The sequence below is a fragment of the Formica exsecta genome, unplaced genomic scaffold, assembly GCF_003651465.1.
Source record: "Formica exsecta isolate Colony F162 unplaced genomic scaffold, ASM365146v1 scaffold211, whole genome shotgun sequence".
Taxonomy (NCBI): domain Eukaryota; kingdom Metazoa; phylum Arthropoda; class Insecta; order Hymenoptera; family Formicidae; genus Formica; species Formica exsecta.
In genome coordinates, this window is record NW_021849408.1 from 525,249 (window position 1) to 543,445 (window position 18,197).

General features: G+C 33.8%; 1 protein-coding gene across 1 annotated transcript; it reads right to left on the reverse strand.

Annotated features, from left to right (window-relative positions):
• Positions 1 to 13,178: 13,178 nt before the first annotated feature.
• Positions 13,179 to 16,082, reverse strand: LOC115235165 (luciferin 4-monooxygenase-like). Its single transcript, XM_029806769.1, has 8 exons — positions 15,897 to 16,082; positions 15,669 to 15,821; positions 15,283 to 15,490; positions 14,666 to 15,171; positions 14,363 to 14,540; positions 14,053 to 14,280; positions 13,713 to 13,942; positions 13,179 to 13,638 (listed from the first exon to the last, which is right to left on the reverse strand). The coding sequence occupies exons 1-8, from the start codon at positions 15,924 to 15,926 to the stop codon at positions 13,474 to 13,476; spliced, it is 1,698 nt and encodes a 565-aa protein (XP_029662629.1). The 5' UTR covers positions 15,927 to 16,082; the 3' UTR covers positions 13,179 to 13,473.
• Between the last annotated feature and the right edge of the window lie 2,115 nt (positions 16,083 to 18,197).

Genomic DNA, 18,197 nt, shown 5'->3' on the forward strand with positions numbered 1-18,197 from the left:
TGATAATACATAGTACATATAATGACGTAATAATACATATGAAAGCTAGTAAAATAAATAACTAATTGCTAGTAAAAATAATACATAAGAGATATACGTATTCATGATATGATAATATAATTACAATAAATAAAGGGCTCTTATTCCTATAAAACATTTTATATGGGAGTAATTCTCAATCGCGGAATTATTACCGTCTCCTTAATCATGCATCCGCAAATTGCCAGCTGAACAATCCAATTCTTCATTGTCGAATGTTCCATATCCCGCGTGAGCTTTTATTTTATGCGCCCATACATGCATGTTTGCCTGCGAGAGAGACAGGAGTGCGCGATATTATCCTTTTGTAAGATCGTATTTCCAAATACCCATTGTTCTCGCGCATTTTATCGCGGAACCCCCCCGTGAAACGGGATCGCGTCGAAGCGAAGGAAATTTCGCTTTGCGCGAAAATCGACGGGTTATCGAATTTAACGAATCGCCCGTTGCATCTCGCGTCCCGATCGAGGACGGCCTCGGATAATAATGTAATTGGATAATTCATAGAGCGAATGAGCGCATGCGTACTCGCGCTTACGGAGCGCCTCATTGTCACGGACCATCGGCTTTGTAATGCAAAACCAATTTCCCCTTCATCATCATCCCCTTTTCGTTCCCGCGCGCGCGTTTCTCCCCCTTTTCCGTCGCTCTCATCTCGAATCATGCCGTGTGTCTCTCGCGTAATGGCTGCGAAAATTTTTCTCCTTTACGAGAAAGCGGACAAAAGAAACGCTTGGCGAAGCCAGCTCGAGTGGAACGATAGAGTTGATGCAATCGCTGAATATTAATCGATCGCACGGTTTCCGATAAGAGATTGCGACTGCAAGCACTAACTCTGGTTCCGTTTCGACAATAGATTTTCACCGTAATGCAGACTGCAGCATTATGTTTTAGAGCACGGAAATAATAAAAGGCAAATTAGACGTGATTAAAATTTGATAGAATGTTGATTTCAACTCAATACTTTTTTTTTATATATTTGAAATATATTTTCTTCCTTTATTTTCTTTTATCTTTCAGAGAATTTTTTATTTTTTAAAAATATATTGTATAAATACAAATTGAAACTAATTATCATCTTTTCGAAATGTCATTTTATGAAAATATCTGAATACGAAGTCTCAAAGAATTTCTTTAATTATTTTAAGATTTATATTTGCAATATTTTTCGATATGTACGATGCGTCGATGGGAAGGGAAAAACGTACACGGCGTCGTTTTTTATCGCGAGTGTGTGCGATTACTATTCTCTGTACCATTTTTTATACGAGCGATCAGTGATTTTTTTTTATTACCACCACTTTGGTTATATCGAAAGAGAGAGGGAAGGGAGAGAGAGGATGGAGAAAGAGAGATAAGTCGGCCGATAAACGGGTTCGATTTATTGCGTCATTAATTCTGTTTATCGACACGCGAATCGCGTTGCGATTGCGTTCGCAGCGACTACGTCGGCGAAATTTAGTCGTGAAATTAGGTCGTGTAAAAACGCGCCTCGCGTTGTTTACCCGTGCAATTTTATCGCCCACGCTCGTACATTTCTTCTGTGCATGTCGATAATACACATATATCAAACAGCCCATTCGATATCTTGTCGCTAAATTGATATCACAGCCTCGTAATTAGCACAAATTCGTCGCAATCGTACTAATTGTCGCAACGCGATATAAAATGCATCATACAATTTTCATTTCTCATATAATATCGAAGAAATTAACATATTAGATAATGATATACGTTTTATTTTAATGACTATATAAATATATCTTAATAATAATAATAACCCCTCATTATTGTTTTTCAATAATTTGTCTGTATCAGTTACTTATATTACTGATCATATTAAACTCTAATAATCCCAATGTAAATTTTTTTCTCTCAAAATAAAATTAGGAGATTTTGATGAATACTTTATTTAGGACCTCTCCAAAAATAGGTCTCAACCGTCTCACATTACCATGTTACACGAACATTTGTGAAATTCGGATTTACGTCAGTCTGGAGATAAACCATCGGTGCGCCGAGGGGACGCGCAAGTAGAGCAGGCAGCTGTACGGTCAGACACGTGAGATGAGTCCAGTAGAGGGATTTCGCACGTGATAAGGCTGCGCGAACGGCCGTTTCTCCTCTCGCCGGGTCGTTTCGTTTCTCGGGCGGCATGCGGAAAGAGAGAGAGGAAGCGTTTCTCCCGCAGGTGTGTGATACTCTCTCCCGGTCTCGTCGTAATACCGTTATGTCCGCTACGTGGATCTCGCTCCCGACGCGATCGGGATATAAACTCCGACGACTCGGCTCGGCTCCCGATAAAGTGTCGTTCGGTCGCTCATTCTCATGTTCGCGTCCTCGTGAACGGCCAAGAAATTCTGAAAGACAACGATCGAGAGAGTGTCCTTAAGCTATCGTATGAGCCCCTCGCAATCTCGTTGGGAGTTAGAGTAACGTGTGAAAAAGATGTTTCGAATATTAACTGGAATGTCCCTTTTAGATAGAATATGCGAAAAGTAAACGTGGGAGGATTAGTATATGAATTTTTTAAATCTGTAGCTGGACTTTTCTTAATAAGAAATTTTACAGAGTTGCAATTTTTTAGAACAATTCAGGTGCAGAAATTAAAGTTTTATAAATGACTAATTTACTTCAAATAGAGCGTCAATTACGTTTTTACTATTTATTGTGTGTTAAATGTAGAAGAATGTATCTATTAAGTAAAAATTAACTTGAAGGTTTTTTTAATTCTGTATTTTATCGTAGTAATTATAATTTAAATTAAATCTTCATTAAAAATCAGTCTACTTAAAATGAATTATAAAATAAATTACTAATAAATCATTTTTGCACTTTTTAAATTGAATTTATCATTTTATTATTTTCATAATTTTTAATATTAAATTTTTATATCAGCAAATGTTTTTTAAGAAAAGGTCTTGTTTAAATTTATTCGGCATTTATTTATTATTTTTATCAAAAAAGATTGATTTTAACTAAATATAAAAAGATACCATAAAAATCAATTTTATATAATATAATCATCATCATCATCATCTTAATCTTGTCGCAAAGGGAGTTATAAAAGCCGGTGTGAAATTAGCATCTCATATTTAAAAAACGGAAAGTTTTATCAATAATTCCGTTTGCACCCCAAATAGTTCCTGATAGGTTTTAGAAATACTTCTGGCGAAAAACCTAAAAAATTGCATTTTGAAAATACGAGGTACCAACTTTTCGTGACGCCACATAATGCAAAAAATGCCATTTAAACCATCGTATCTTATAGTTCTCGAAGAATTCTACAGTTCCTTCTACATATATTAATACTTCCGACCGCCAAACATTTAAAAAAAATTTTTTAATCTGGAAGCTGGCACTTCATCTTTCGCTAAAAATGGCCAGAACATTTTTATTTTCGATTTTATAACAGCTTTTAAATAGCTGTAATTTAGTATAAAGATATTTCCTCTCTCTCTCTCTCTCTCTCTCTTTCTGTTTATCTGACAAGCGTGCGATAAGGAAGGACGAGAGCGGGATTGGCGAGTTAACAGGCGTTTAGTCGCGTCGCGGACGGACGGAAGACGGTGGCCCGTTATTTACGAGGCGTAACATCAGGATGCAAGAAACGCAGCACCACAACGAAACGCCGTATCGTTAAAGCTGTAATACGGCGCTGAGCTAAAATAGAGCGACATTGCTATGGCATCCGTCGACGAAATTGGATATTTGCGCGAGTCTCGACGTCTAATAAAGCTCTCGATATTCGTACTCGACACCATTATCGACGAGGTATTCGTAGCGAGTACACGTACTTGTTTTCGCAGACAATGTCGGCCGGCTAGGTATTCCGGAATTCCTACAGTTCTGTATTGTCGGTTCTGTATAAGCGTCGGTTCTACGGATATCACTTCAACGCTTTTCTGAGAAGTAAATGCGATGATTCATCCAGGATATCATTTAATGAGAATTATTTTTGGATTTTTACATAATTTTTATTTTAACAAAATAAATAATTTTAATTAGAGGAAATTTTATAAGAGAATATTAAATGTTAAATATCTCGTGTACGAAATTTTTTATAATTAAATGTGACTTTTATATGACACGAACTTTGTTCTCTAGGAAAGGAATCGAGTAAGCAAACAAGGACATTTATCAATGTGCATTTTATATCTTATTATTGTTTTTAAATATTATGTTTATAAAATAATGTTATTTTTATTCTTCGATCAATTTGAAGTAAAATTCATTTTATTAGGATTTTATTACTCTCATTGAATAACTGAATTTCGAATAAAAATTCTATTATATGATGAAGTTTGTTAAGCTAGAATATAAACCTTCGAGTCTCCAAATCTGTAAAATCAATCCTTACATAAAAATAGAATGTATCGCAGCCATAAAATGCTATAAAAACTAACGTTATCCGATTATGCGTTTTGTTTTACATTTGCACGAAGTTGTAGAATTTACGATCTTGCCTCGCAGTAAGATCCGCTACTTGCATTTAGCGATCTAAACACGCGAAGGGACGACGGCGAGAAATTCGCACGGTCTCGCTCGAAGAGGGTCGAAGAGTATCGGGGCGATGTTCGGAGAGGGAATAGTCAAGTAGGTAGAAAATACGTGATCCGGAATCTAGTATCGTGTATCGGAAAATCTAGCTATTACTCGACGCGTATTCCCGTCGTTCGGTGTCCCGTACTCCCCCTTTACTCCACGCGGCTCGTCCCTCCTAACGTCAAGTTTTATTTTGCCTCCCGGGGGGATCTCGGACGGCCGGGCCGGTCGCGAGACGGTATTTTTATTCAAATTTCGCTCGATCCTTTCCAAGTTCCTCGCGAGACCCGCCGCTCTTGAGAAGAGGCGGGCATCGCATTATGCGAAGTCGAAGTCGCTCGCTCGTTTCGCCCTAATGCCGCAGCTTCGTAAATTCTATTTGCTCTTGTACCTTACCTTACACGCGAGTCAGTCGCTTGTAAATGACTTCCAACGATCGATATTCGCCTAACTGCGGCAAAATAATCGGCCATATTTTCGCCGAGCGGAAACCAGAAACTATTTGCGAGAGCTTATGTGTCTTTATTGAGGGGATGCGCATGTCAGAGTTAACATTACGACGAGGGAAATTGAATGTGTCATTGTATAATTTGAAATATATAATCTTTTAAAAGGAGGATCATATACAAGAGAAAACGCATCTAAATTGCAAATAATGTTAATTATGTAATAATGTCATACATAGAAAAAATAAGAAAATATAGAGAAAAATAAAGAAGAAATGCATTCGCGAAAAGAAGCTGAAATATATTCAAAAATTATAAATGAAGAGTTTAAGGTTTTTGTTTTTTGCTTGGAAAATTTCTCGGGAAGATAGAGAAACGAGCAAAGCGGTTTGTATATCGCTCGAATTTTGTCGGTGCCGCACGACAGGTGATGGGAGAGAGGGAAAAGTAAATTCGTTGGAATATTTCATGCGAGCATCAACGTCCGAAATAGCGCTACTTACGTGGCAGCGACGTATAAAGTTTTATTAGCAAGTTCTATCGAAGGATTTCTCTTTTCTCCCTCTCTCTCTCTCTCTCTCTTTCGTCGCGTATCTTCTTCGTCAAGTTCCGCAAACTAGTTCGCGTGTTGGATGTGAGCTCCAACGTGAGATGAATCGTATTAGTAACCCCTAAAATAATAGCTATCGTTTGAGCATCGTACAATATTTGGGAAAAAATATTTGTAAGAGATGACTAGGAAAAAAAATATTTTAAATTAAAATAAAATATATAATTGACATTTGTCTATATTTCTATATTTAATTGTGCCACACATTTCTATATTACAATGAATTTATAAAGATACGAGGGCTGTCTATAAAGAAACCGAACTTAAAAAAAAAACCGCCCGAATGCGATGGAGCATGGAATCCGCCTTATGGCACTGTGTATTGGGGCTCTTTAACAATTCTCTCACACCACGAGCATGACGCTATCGTTCTTAGTTTATGTTTTATGGTGGCTTAAATGAGCTTGTGTTCGGCGTTTGTGGCGATTTTCTGTTTCTTGAATAGATCCCGTAACAAATTTTTCTTAATCTCTTCTATTGTTTAAAAACGGCGGCCTTTCAAGGTCGATTTTAATTTTTTGAACAAGAAAAAGTCCGCAAGAGTCGAGAGAGAGAGTAGGGGAAGGAACAACAGTCATCGTAATATATTTTACCAAATATTCGTTGATAAAAAACGACGCGTGTGCGGGTGCATTGTCATGGTGCAGTATTCATGAATTGCTGGCCCACACAAGGGCCCTCAGCCGCTTTTTTTCACACTGCCTTTAAAACAAAATTTAACACACACACGTTGTTCTTCAAGAACCTTTATCTTTTTCGTGTAGAAAATCGTCACGAACGCCGAACACAACCTCATTCAAGCCACCATAAAACGTAAACTAAGAACGATACCGTTATATTCGTGGTATGAGAGAGTTGCTAAAGAACCCTACTACACAGTGCCACAAGGTGAATGGCCTCACGCCATTGCATTCGGGCGCTTTTTAAAAAGTTCGGTTTATTTATGGACAGCTCTCGTAGATGAATAAAAAGAATACTTTTATATACATAGTAATATCTTCAATTATGTATATAATAATTTCTCTCTAAAAATATATAATTATTTATAAAGAAGATATAATCGCCGCCGCGTAAGAAATTATATTTTCTTAAAATTATCGACAGTTTTCGATTCAACCATGGCAATTGCAAGAACGATAAGAATTGTCTATACCTCTATCGATATCATCGTTAAGGTCGCATTTTGCCAAGGAGTCCCTCGCTCTTGTTACAAGAACGGGAGTTGTTGGTCTAAGCGAGCAAACTGTAGAAGTAAAACCACCGAGAAGTAGAAGGGACCGAGTAATTCTCAATCCTTGAGAAAGAGAGAGAGAGAGAGAGAGAGAGCGAGAGGACTCCATCACAATGCGGGGCTGATACTCGGGTAAATCTTTCGACGGCGTACCAAGAGAGGCGGCGCGATCCAACGCCGTCATTGTGGCGCTGTCCGGCGCAGCTGATAAGACTTACTCACTTATCCTCCCCACGCTAAGTTCTCCCGGCAAAAGAGATCCAAGAAAATACTCTGTACCACGAGAGACATTGAGCACTACACTGAACAAGAGCGGTGCCGTTAAATCTGCGAGGGACGTCCGATAACGAGCCCGAACACAAATCCCGGTGTGCGAGATGAAAAGAAATGTTTGCCGAAAGATACCGGCGTTTGAAGTTGCGTGAAGAATATCAGCTTAACGCCTTGCCAACACGTTAAAAGAGAATTTATATTTCTAAATTATATTTCTATTTATATTTCTTAATTTTAAATACTTTTATATTATTTTTTTATTATCTATTTTAGGAAAAATTTTATTTTAAAGAGAAACTTTTTTTTATTAGAAACTTATGAATGTAATATTTTTATAATTATTTTTTTTTACTTAAGTATGAATGTTTTTTATACTTTTGACAGGAATATATGCTCTTTAACAATAAGTTTTGATTGCGAAATAACTATTATATAAAATGGTTGATTGGTTATCGTTTTATATATTTTTTATTAAATACATTCTTATATTAAAAAAAAAATATCACTATTAATTTTACATTTTTGATGTATCGTTGATACGTTGATGCATTTATAATCTTTTTATACTTATACTGATGGATTAAAAGAATAGTATACTTCTTGTGTATGTGTGTGTATAACACAGTCGAAAATCAGAGTTAGTCTGAATATGCTTCACTTTGCGGCAATATTTCGTTCAAGCTTAGCGCTTTGGAGCAATAAGCTTGTCAGCTGCTTTCGCAATTGGAATTACGTGATGCGTCGTGTTCTCTTCGCCATCGTCACGAACAAGTTACCCATCAGGAGATATATCGAGAGAGAGGGAAACACTGAATACAACGAGAAATTCGCCTAGACCGTAATTAGGCGAGACTCGCCGGAGTCGCGAATGCAAACGTATCACTGTCATATATTGTGTCGTAGCGATTAAACGGACAAATCAGCATATAGAACCATGTAGATAATATATTTGTCTAGGTTGCATTGCGTACCAAAATATAATGGAAACATGAGAAAATTTTGAAAGAAATATAATGCTGTTTAATGAAAAAATAGAAGAAGACTTGAAAATTGCAAACCTTAGAGCCTTAGAGGAGAGATATGATGATGAGAAAAATGTGATGAAATTTTTTTCTTGTTGAACGTGTGAAAATGATATAAATAGAAAAAGAGACAATTCCAAAAGAGAATCCTCTGAAAAAAATAAGATGCGCAACTGTCAGACATTGCTCTATTATTTTTTTATTTCTAGCAAAGAAATTCAGGGAACAAATTTTAAAATGTATATCAAATAAATTTCTTATTTTCAAAAGTTGTATGCACGTATATTTAAGTTTTAATGATTAAGTTTAAAATATAGGAGATAATAACGGTATTTATTTATGTTTTTTATTTTAACAGGCAATATGATTGTTAAAAATCGTGTAAGATAATTTCACTTATTTCATTATAACATGCATATTTTGTAAAAGTAAAGATCTGAGAGTTTATATCAATCATAGCGGGAATGACGGCAAATGAAGAAAGAGCCACAAAGAAAATGGCGAGTTTTATCGGTCGGAAGTGGTAATGTAAGCGTAATGATTCTCTAACGAGGTGCGAGTCAGTCTTGTTTCGCCAAAGGAAAAAGAGGCTATCTTGTGCGGAGGGAGCAGAAAGAAAAACCCTTTTTCTTTGCCTGTCGGCTATCTGTGTCTTCGCTACCGACCTACTGATAACCCTTTTTTCCCTTCCAATGCATCCCTCTCGCGCCTTCCCTCTTCTCACCCTCGTATTCCAGCTCTGAGAAATTGTATCTGCGCTTCTCCTCTCGTTGCGCATTGCCTTAAATATTCCACTCTGTTTTCTCCGTAACTTCCGATTGCACGCGCCGGAAGTCACGCTGCACCCTTGAATGTATTCCCAGAAAGGAGAGCTTGAGAGAGAGGGAGAGAGAGAGTGCAATTCTTGACAGGAAAAACTGCGGAAATATTCTTGAGCGTCGTCGTCCTCCTTGCAACTCGATAGAGTTTCTCTTTCAGGCGATATCGAATGAAAAGATAAGAATTATTAATACTGAACGCGCTTGCGAAGTGCAATAGCGTTATATCGGATATCTGCAAGCTGCAACTGTTTGCCTAGCTAAAAAATCTTGTAATCTGCGAGGAATTATGAAACAAATTTTCTATTGATGAAAATTTAATGGAGAGACATTATTCGACAAATTTTTATTGCCGATGTTAAATATCTTTATGAGAGAATTAATTTAAAATTCTGCTAACGATAATATACTAACGCAAAAGTGATTTCTTAAATAAGAAAGTTTGCTCGAAAATGGAAAGGACCTCATCAATTATTTTGATTATTCTTCTTTTATTTGCATAATCCATTAACTATATACATTTATCATATCTATCTATTTTTATTTTGATTTAGTATTTTTTTATTTCTGGTTTCGAACAGATCGTGACTTGTTTTTAATATACGAACACATATATAAAATATATTTAATTTTTAAATTTTTATTTTCTTGTTTGTTTTTTTTATAGAACAAACTTTCTTAAATATTGCGAATATATATACTCTTCATGAGAAGTGTTGATTTATGGCATTAAGTCAACATCAAAATGATCGCGAAACACGAGTTATTGTATAGTGATTTGTAGTTTAACTCGCGGAAATTGGCGATGAATGAACGCAATGCGCTGCTTAATCGGTTCGGCATTTCCGAGGACTATCAGCCGGCCAGACGAAACTAGCTCGCTTGTACCACATTATATCACCGATTGCACTCTCGTACATTCTTGTCGCTATCACAGGGTCGAAACTCTTTCCACTCCGGCTTTTACGCTATTTATTATTAATCGAATCAGAATCACTAATCGATATTCCCAAGTGCTCTTCCGCCTACTAATTATTGCGAAATACTAATAAATCTTTGCCAAATTTAGGAGTTTACTACTTTTGGAAGCAGATTCGTTGACGAAGATTTCTTTTTATTACGATATTAAAATACCAAAAAATTTTTAAATTGTTAATAATTGAAAATGAAAAACTTTTTGCATATTAAAAAGGTTAAGGTTTTAATTATTTATATCAATATGCAATCTCTCATTATATAAAAAATATATATTATTTTTATTACATAACATATTTCTAATTATTTGTTAATTTTAATGCTTAATCTCAATACATTAGTTTTATTTTCAATTTTATATTATATTTTTCATTTTATACAAATTTTTTAAATTATACATATGAGTAAAATAACTGATTGGTACAAAATATAGCATTTTATTTGTTGTTCTACAAATATTTTCAAAGCATCTCAGAATTCTTGAAACATCTTTAACTCGAAAAGAAACTAGTTTTTGTCTGTTTTTATCTATAAAAGTCGTTCAATTTATCCTTTTGTAAAGGCAGTGCGAGAGCACAAGCTGCCGATCGGCAGAAGACTTCTGATCGTTGAATCACTTGTGAGCAACACCGGCTATCAACGGCTCGTGACCTATCGATTCGCTTGCAATACTCCGTATCAAAGTGCTCGCGATTGGAGCATGTATCGGAATTGCGCCGGAATTGCGCCTTGCTGTCGATAAGCGCGGAAATCGCGCTTTCTCGACGATTTACTCAAGATTCTCTTTTCGAGGGTATAAATCGACGATCGAGACCACATTTACTTTTAGAAAAATACCAACTACTCTCTCGCCACGTGTCCTCGAAATCTTACTCGCTTGTTCTCGGAAAAGCCTTTTCATGTTTTAACATTATCAAAATCTGTTATCCACGAAGTATATCCTCGGGACGGAGATTCTTCTTTTAGTAGTGACGATGATATGCTCTCGAAAGGGAAGGAAGAAAGAGGGTGTTATCTAAATACAATTATATTTAGTATGCGTGTTCTATGTGCTTATGTTAGCTGAAAGTGATTCTTGGATATACGCAAGATCTAACACTATCTGCTTTTAATTTTAATGATTTTAACGAATTTAAAATAGATTATTTTTTTATTAAAATGTAATGAATAATAGTTTGCGTAAGTAATTTTTTTTTCTATTTAAAGTATCGAGTTGATAATCGTTTCTAAATCGAGATTAATAAAATTCAAAAGCGATCGCAAATAAAAATTTTATCTATTTTTATTCTAATTTTTTCTGAGAAATCTAATTATTGTTATATTTATGAATTTGAATATTAAAAAGTTACGAGATAAATCGTCTTGCATGAAATCTTTTTTCATCGAAAATCTCTGAATTTATGTCAAACTATTTATCGTAGAATTAAAACGCAGAATTTATAGTAGCATCGTGTGTGACTACGCGTTTTACATAGAATCGCTATACTTTTGCCGCAGCCTTCGATCAAAAGTCGCCGCATGCAATTCGCGGCACTCGACACCGTTTAAGACTCGTCGCGGCCGTTAAAACACTGGCGATCGAGAAAGTTTGCGAATTTATCGCCTTAATCTTGTCCGGGAATATTTATGACTGGTCCGGCTGGCCAACCGGTCGCGAAAGTTCGCTTTGTTTCGTGCGAAACTCACGCGTTTACATCAGAGCTCTCGTCCTGCTTTGTGACCATCGCTATCATTTCCTCCCTCTCCCTTTCTCTATGATCAACCCTGGAACCTATGCAAAGCCGACTGTTGTTTTTAGATGCACGCGGACGAATTGCACATGGGATGTAAATCCGCAGGAAGACATCCGACCGAGCTGAAACTTGGCGGATAATAGTGAGCTTGCTCGCTGAATCCACTCGCGGAAACTTACGACAGAGCGTTAAACTTTAAACGGGATCGCCTTTGCATTTTACAAGTTGTATTATACAGAAAGTTTGCCGATCGACTCGACATGGACAGCGACGTCGACTTATTACGGTATAGACTGAACGAATGAGTAGCGAATGTAAAATTCCAGGTTTCAATTCATCAAATGAACCTCTCTTTTTCACTTATCAAAATATTTTTTATTATTTTGAATGGTAATAAATCCTTAAAAAACAGGAAAATTCTGAAAAAGAAATATGTAAAAATATTAATAATACTTTCCTATTATTTATACATTTTTACAATATGAATTTTAAAATAGATATACATCTCTTTCAACTCTTACCTTCGGTTTTAATTCCACATGATTGTCACATACTAATAATTATCTTACTCTTATTACTTATATCTATATTATTCTTTCATTTCATTAACTCAGCAAAAATATGTCAGTTTCCAGCTTTGATATTTTTATTTCGTTAAAATTATAAGACAATTTGTTTAGTTAATAATCAAAATAATTTATAAAGGTTATTATGGAACATGGATTAAATAATATAATATATATAGAATGAGTTTTATATAAACATAAGTAGCGCATAATTCTGCGCTATCGTATCCATTTTTTTATTTTAAAATTTTTCTATCTTTTCCATTTCTATCATACAATGTATTCTGAGGTTTGATTTTTATATTTAGCCTTTTTTCATAAACAGAAAATTTTTTCATTGCTACTACAACAACAATATACTTTGCGCTTTTTTATTAACAAAATTGTGAAAATAATACTACATGTTGGCATCAAGGAAATTTCTAATATTTTATATAAAAGTCCTAGGTCATTCGTTTCTATAAGATGAGAGATGTAGGTACAAAGATTGATTAAAATAACTACGAAATAATTATTTTATACTGCTTTTTTTCATTTTTCTTATATTCATATTTTATCTTATTTACATTTAGCATGCGTCGATAATATATCTGTTATTTATTATTTTTATATTTAATGTTTTTGTGTATATATATATGCTGAATATATTATATTTCTTTATTGATGTTCATATATTTATACGAATAATATATTTTCTTAATAATTTTATTTATATAACGAAAAATTTGTTTATTATCAAATATATCACAGTATAAATCATTATATTATTACTAAAAAATATATTTGATATAAAATATTATGTGCTAATAAAACTCAACAACAAATATAATTTTTTACATATAGTTTTTTATTTACATACAAAATTACATATTAAAATGCAGATTAGAAATTTATTATTTTGATATTATGTATTCTAATATTATACAGGATGTTTTAAAAGCATATTTTTATTGGCAATAAAAAAAAACGGACTGCTCTTTATGAATTGGAGAGCGAACAAACAATATACATTTTTTGATTAATTTTATTATGGTTAATTAAATAAAATTTAATGGAATTTTAAATTTAGTTTAAATTTGAGATTTAGATATATAATGTAATGACATATAAATTATTATAAATAATGAACATTTTATATGGCTTATTGATATGTTATGTATACTTTTGATAATCATAAAATGTAGGCTTACTCATCTTCACATCTTTATCTTTATCTTAATCGTCATCTATACATAACATATGTTTAACCCTCGATCGATCGATTATTCCATTGGGAAGGTATGGCATTTTGTTTTTAAGGAAGCACAGTCCCCCACGAAGTGCATAATTGTCGTCGTTTATATTATCTTCCACAAATTCCATTAGTTCTTCTTTCGTCACCTATAAGAAACAATGACATGAACTTTCCGTAAACAGATTCGCTTGATTTAATGAGAAGCAAACAGCTTTTAAACCTTTGCTCCTGGCATTTTTACAACAAATGCTTGCGGAACCTGGCCCTCGATTTCATCTTCCAGACCAACCACGGCAGCTTCGGATACATCTGGATGACGTTGTAATACTTCTTCGATTTTTGTCGGCGAAATATTACAATCTTTACATTTAATCATATCTTTCAATTTACCAATGACAAAAATATCGCCGTCTTCGTCAAAGTAGCCCACATCTCCGGTATAATACCATCCTAAGAGATACGCATTATTGTTTTCATTAATAGTTTGCATAACTATTGAATTTTATAAGGTATTTTAGAAATAATAATTATGAAATCAATTAAAAAGAGCTGTAACGGACCTTCGTTCGTACGTTTCACATCGTATTTACTCTCTAATGTTTTTATCAGGTCAGGAACTGTCAATGTGATTGGAGTTTGGCACCAGATTTCGCCACATGTGTTTGGACCCACCGGTTGTCTCGTTTTCAAATCAACAAACATTAATCGAACATTATTACTCACGTAACCGCTAGACCCGATCTTACCGGTATGCCGTTGATAAGCGATTACACCTGTTTCCGAAAGACCTGAAATAATCCAAGGATTGTTGACTTTAGATATTATATTGTTAAATATTGATTACAATATAATTGTAACAAATATACGCACAGTATACTTGAACGATAGATGCGTTCGGTAACGATTTGATAAGACCTTCCTGAACTTCGCGTCTAATTGCTGTATCACCGAATAGCACTTTTTTCAAGGAAGAGAGTTTGTATTTTTTAAAAATGTCGGTGTTAGATAATTTATTGCACATATTGCTTTTAAGAAACACCCACGTCACCTGAAGATAACACACGATTGAGTAAATTTTTTTAATGCTATTTTATTAAATAAGTTTATTAAGTAAAAAAATGGAGGATGTTATATATTTTATTTTTATTCTCGATTCTTATGTTTTCAAGTTACCTTATATTTATCTATTATTTGGCATAAATTTTCTTGATCGAACGTGGATGGCTTGATCGCTGTCACATACCAAAGTATACAACGAATAGTCAACAGTAGACTATGAGTCCAATTTAGAGATTCGTACCAAAGACCAATGTCGTCGGATTTCATAATCGGCGTTTGATCGTTCGATGGAGCCAGGAACGCTCCGTAAGAAATGAGCGCCTGGCCAGGATAATTCGCCGTGTTGGAAGAAAACATCGTTATCGTATTTTTCTTTTCATTATGTTCTGCGCACGTAAACATATCGATGTCAAACTGATCAAACTCGCTGCTCAAGATTGAGCCGAGAGAGTCATATTCACTGTGTAATTTTTCATCAAGAATTATTACTTTCGAAAAAACTGGTATATCGCGGTATTGCATGAGCAGGAGAGCCCATTTGAGAAGTAAACTAATTTCATCGTCAATAAAAATTACGTCTGGATTAAATTCCAATAAAAAATAAAGAACTCTTATATTGTCTGAAAAAAATTTGTTATTGAGTAAATAGAAGAGATACATATATAGGAATATATGTGATAAAAAAGAAATTATTTTCCGAATTTTTTTTCCGAGGAAAGACCAGACTATACCTTTCAAATATCCGGTATCCCACGGATTCACAGTAAGATTGAGATATATGCATGCTAGAAACGGCATGTAGGCTTGCATTTGATTGCGTGTGCATATCGTTACTACGTCGTTCTCTTTAATGCCTTGTTTTTTTAGCCATAATGCTAACTTCACGCTCTTCTCCCTCATCTGCTGGAATGTAACTTCTTCTCCCGTTTCCGCATCTATCTGCGAAAAATATGTTAATTGCATTTGTATTAAATAATATACTAAATATACATCTCATCTGGTAGAATATTATAATTTTGCTTTCTAATTAATCAATGCCTCCTTCCTACACCCGTATATTAAATCACTATCATGTTAACCATCATGTTAAATAAATCTTATTATTAAAATGTCTTACCTGGCCAACGAATTTTGGCCTACTTATAAATGCGCTTAAAATCAAATCTCCAAGATTTATATAATTACTTGAACAATTTTTGCCAATGATAGTATTGTTCACTCTCTGGAATGGAACTTCGTCTTCTTCCTGGATTGCACATTTCCCGGATTCCTAAAAATATAATTATTAATAACGCTCTTATATATTTGTAAATCTTATAAAATGGATTAAATTGTTATTTTTTACCTTATTTTCAATTTGCGGATTAGGTGACATTTCTTTATCTACGTTATTGCAATAATGAAAGTTATGAAAAATAATGAAAGTTATGAAAAACAAGGGTAATAGCGTTACGTGTCACAAGAGAACTACATACGACTAACGATAAGTTTTATATTCTACTGGTACAATACTTGTTTATGATTATGATGTATAACGATCTTAGAAGGGTCACAAATTGAAAATATTTTGCTCAGGCAGGACTGAGTGAGAACGCAGAGCCGTAGCGAATTTAACTGTCACCTCCAACGTATCTTTTAATTCTCCCTCGTCACGACATTTTATATTTTTATATTAATTTTGAATATTCTTTCTTGCATTCGGTGATTTGGCACGCATTCGTCCCGATCTGTTTTTTGAACGACACGTGTATCGGAATAAAAATTTTATCTCGTTTTCGACATCCATATAAATATTATATCGATATACACAGCAATCTAGACGATCGTACCACCTTAACGTAACAGAACCGATTGGCCTTTGATTGAGGAAAATCTATTTCGACAGCAACAATTTGTTTCGCGTACATCCGCGCGAATTGTGCACCGTAAACGGATAACAAATCATGCGTCGAAATGCAGGATGAATTATGCTACGTTTTCGTATGCATCTGATATTCCGTAGTCGGGAATACAGCTCGTGATGATCGAATTTTCTCTCGTTTTTCCGTCGGCGATATGTCCGAAATGTCGATACGTCTTAAACTTTGAACACGTTTATGGGATTAATATATTGTGCTTGGAAAATGAATTTTTTCGATTGCTAAAGTGATATAAATCATTAAAGGAAAACGTTTATGAATATTACGTTATCTTAATCGAATATAAATGATGAAAGTATGATATATTTAAATATATTGATTGATAAGTATCTTCATCTATTATTAAACATTATTAAATAAAGTGTGATATACAGATTTTTAAATAAAATCGATATTTCGTCTGTTATATTATTCATAAAACAATAAACAATCTTTTTTAATAATTTTGATAATTATTAAATGATGTTTTACGTTTATTTTACATATCAATGATATATTAAATACCATAATGCTATATTGATTTTTTACTGAATTGAAACGACTAATAATTTCGTCATTGATAATTTTTTATTTACTTATTTTTGCTTATATTCATTCTGTATGAGTATAAATTTATAAGAGGATTTCATGCATGACATGCAATTTAAATAATTTTTTATACCACAAAAATATGTTTTCAGAGTTTTATCTCTCAATTTTTTAAAATAAGTTTTTGTAAGAAAAAACCAGCTTTAAGATAAAAATGTAAATATTATTTTCTGTGGTTTAAAGTATTAGTTAAACTATTCCTTGATTGTTTGTTTACTTATCCTAAAGTACAACTTTTTTATTTAGTACGCAAAAAAAAACATTTGCTCTTATAACTTTGATTAGCCTTAGATCACTTATGGCAACTATTTTGTCAATCTTTTCGTCAAGTGGTCGCACGAATGGTTGTACGAATCCAGATATATCAATTTTCGCTATTTGTCGTTTTATTAGCCATGTTGATGTATATGTTCCGCGAGGAGAATGTAAAGTATCATGCAAAAAAGGATTGCCGATAACAAAGCTTAAAAAATCCTACTGGTAGAAAAGAAGAATGTAACGCATTGTGCGAGTCATTTCTTGAAATATGGCACAATTTTGAAGCCAACTATTGCCATTGCTTTTGTTCCGGCGAACAAAAACATCGTCTGCGGGAATTTTCTTCTCTGTCTTTCTCTTTCTTTTTTCTTTTTTTTTCTCTCTCTCTTTCTCTCAAAGAAATTCGTTTTATGTCATAGGGATTATATTGTACTTTCGAAAGTTACATGCGGAAGTAGATTCGAAAGTACAACGTTTTCGGACAAAATAGATTGCATTTCGGGATTGGCCAAAACTTTCGCCTCAGCAAAACGTGACTAACTTAAATAATATTATCAGAGAGAGAGAGAGAGAGAGAGAGAAAAATAAGTCAACGAGAGTGGAGAAATATTTAATGGTGCTACGAAACTAATTGCAGTATGACAACTGCTTTATTTCTGGATTTTATTTTACCTATTTCTTATTTGAATTTTGTTATTATCGAGATAATTTCATTTTTTATTTTCTTTTATTAGTTAATATTATATAATTTTCCCGAATATAATTAAAGATATTGATTGCGAGAAAAATAATATTTATCAGCTAATTTTATAAATGGATATTTTTAACAAAATTGCAATTCAAAGTTTAATTATATATAATATTAAAAATTGAAAGAAAAC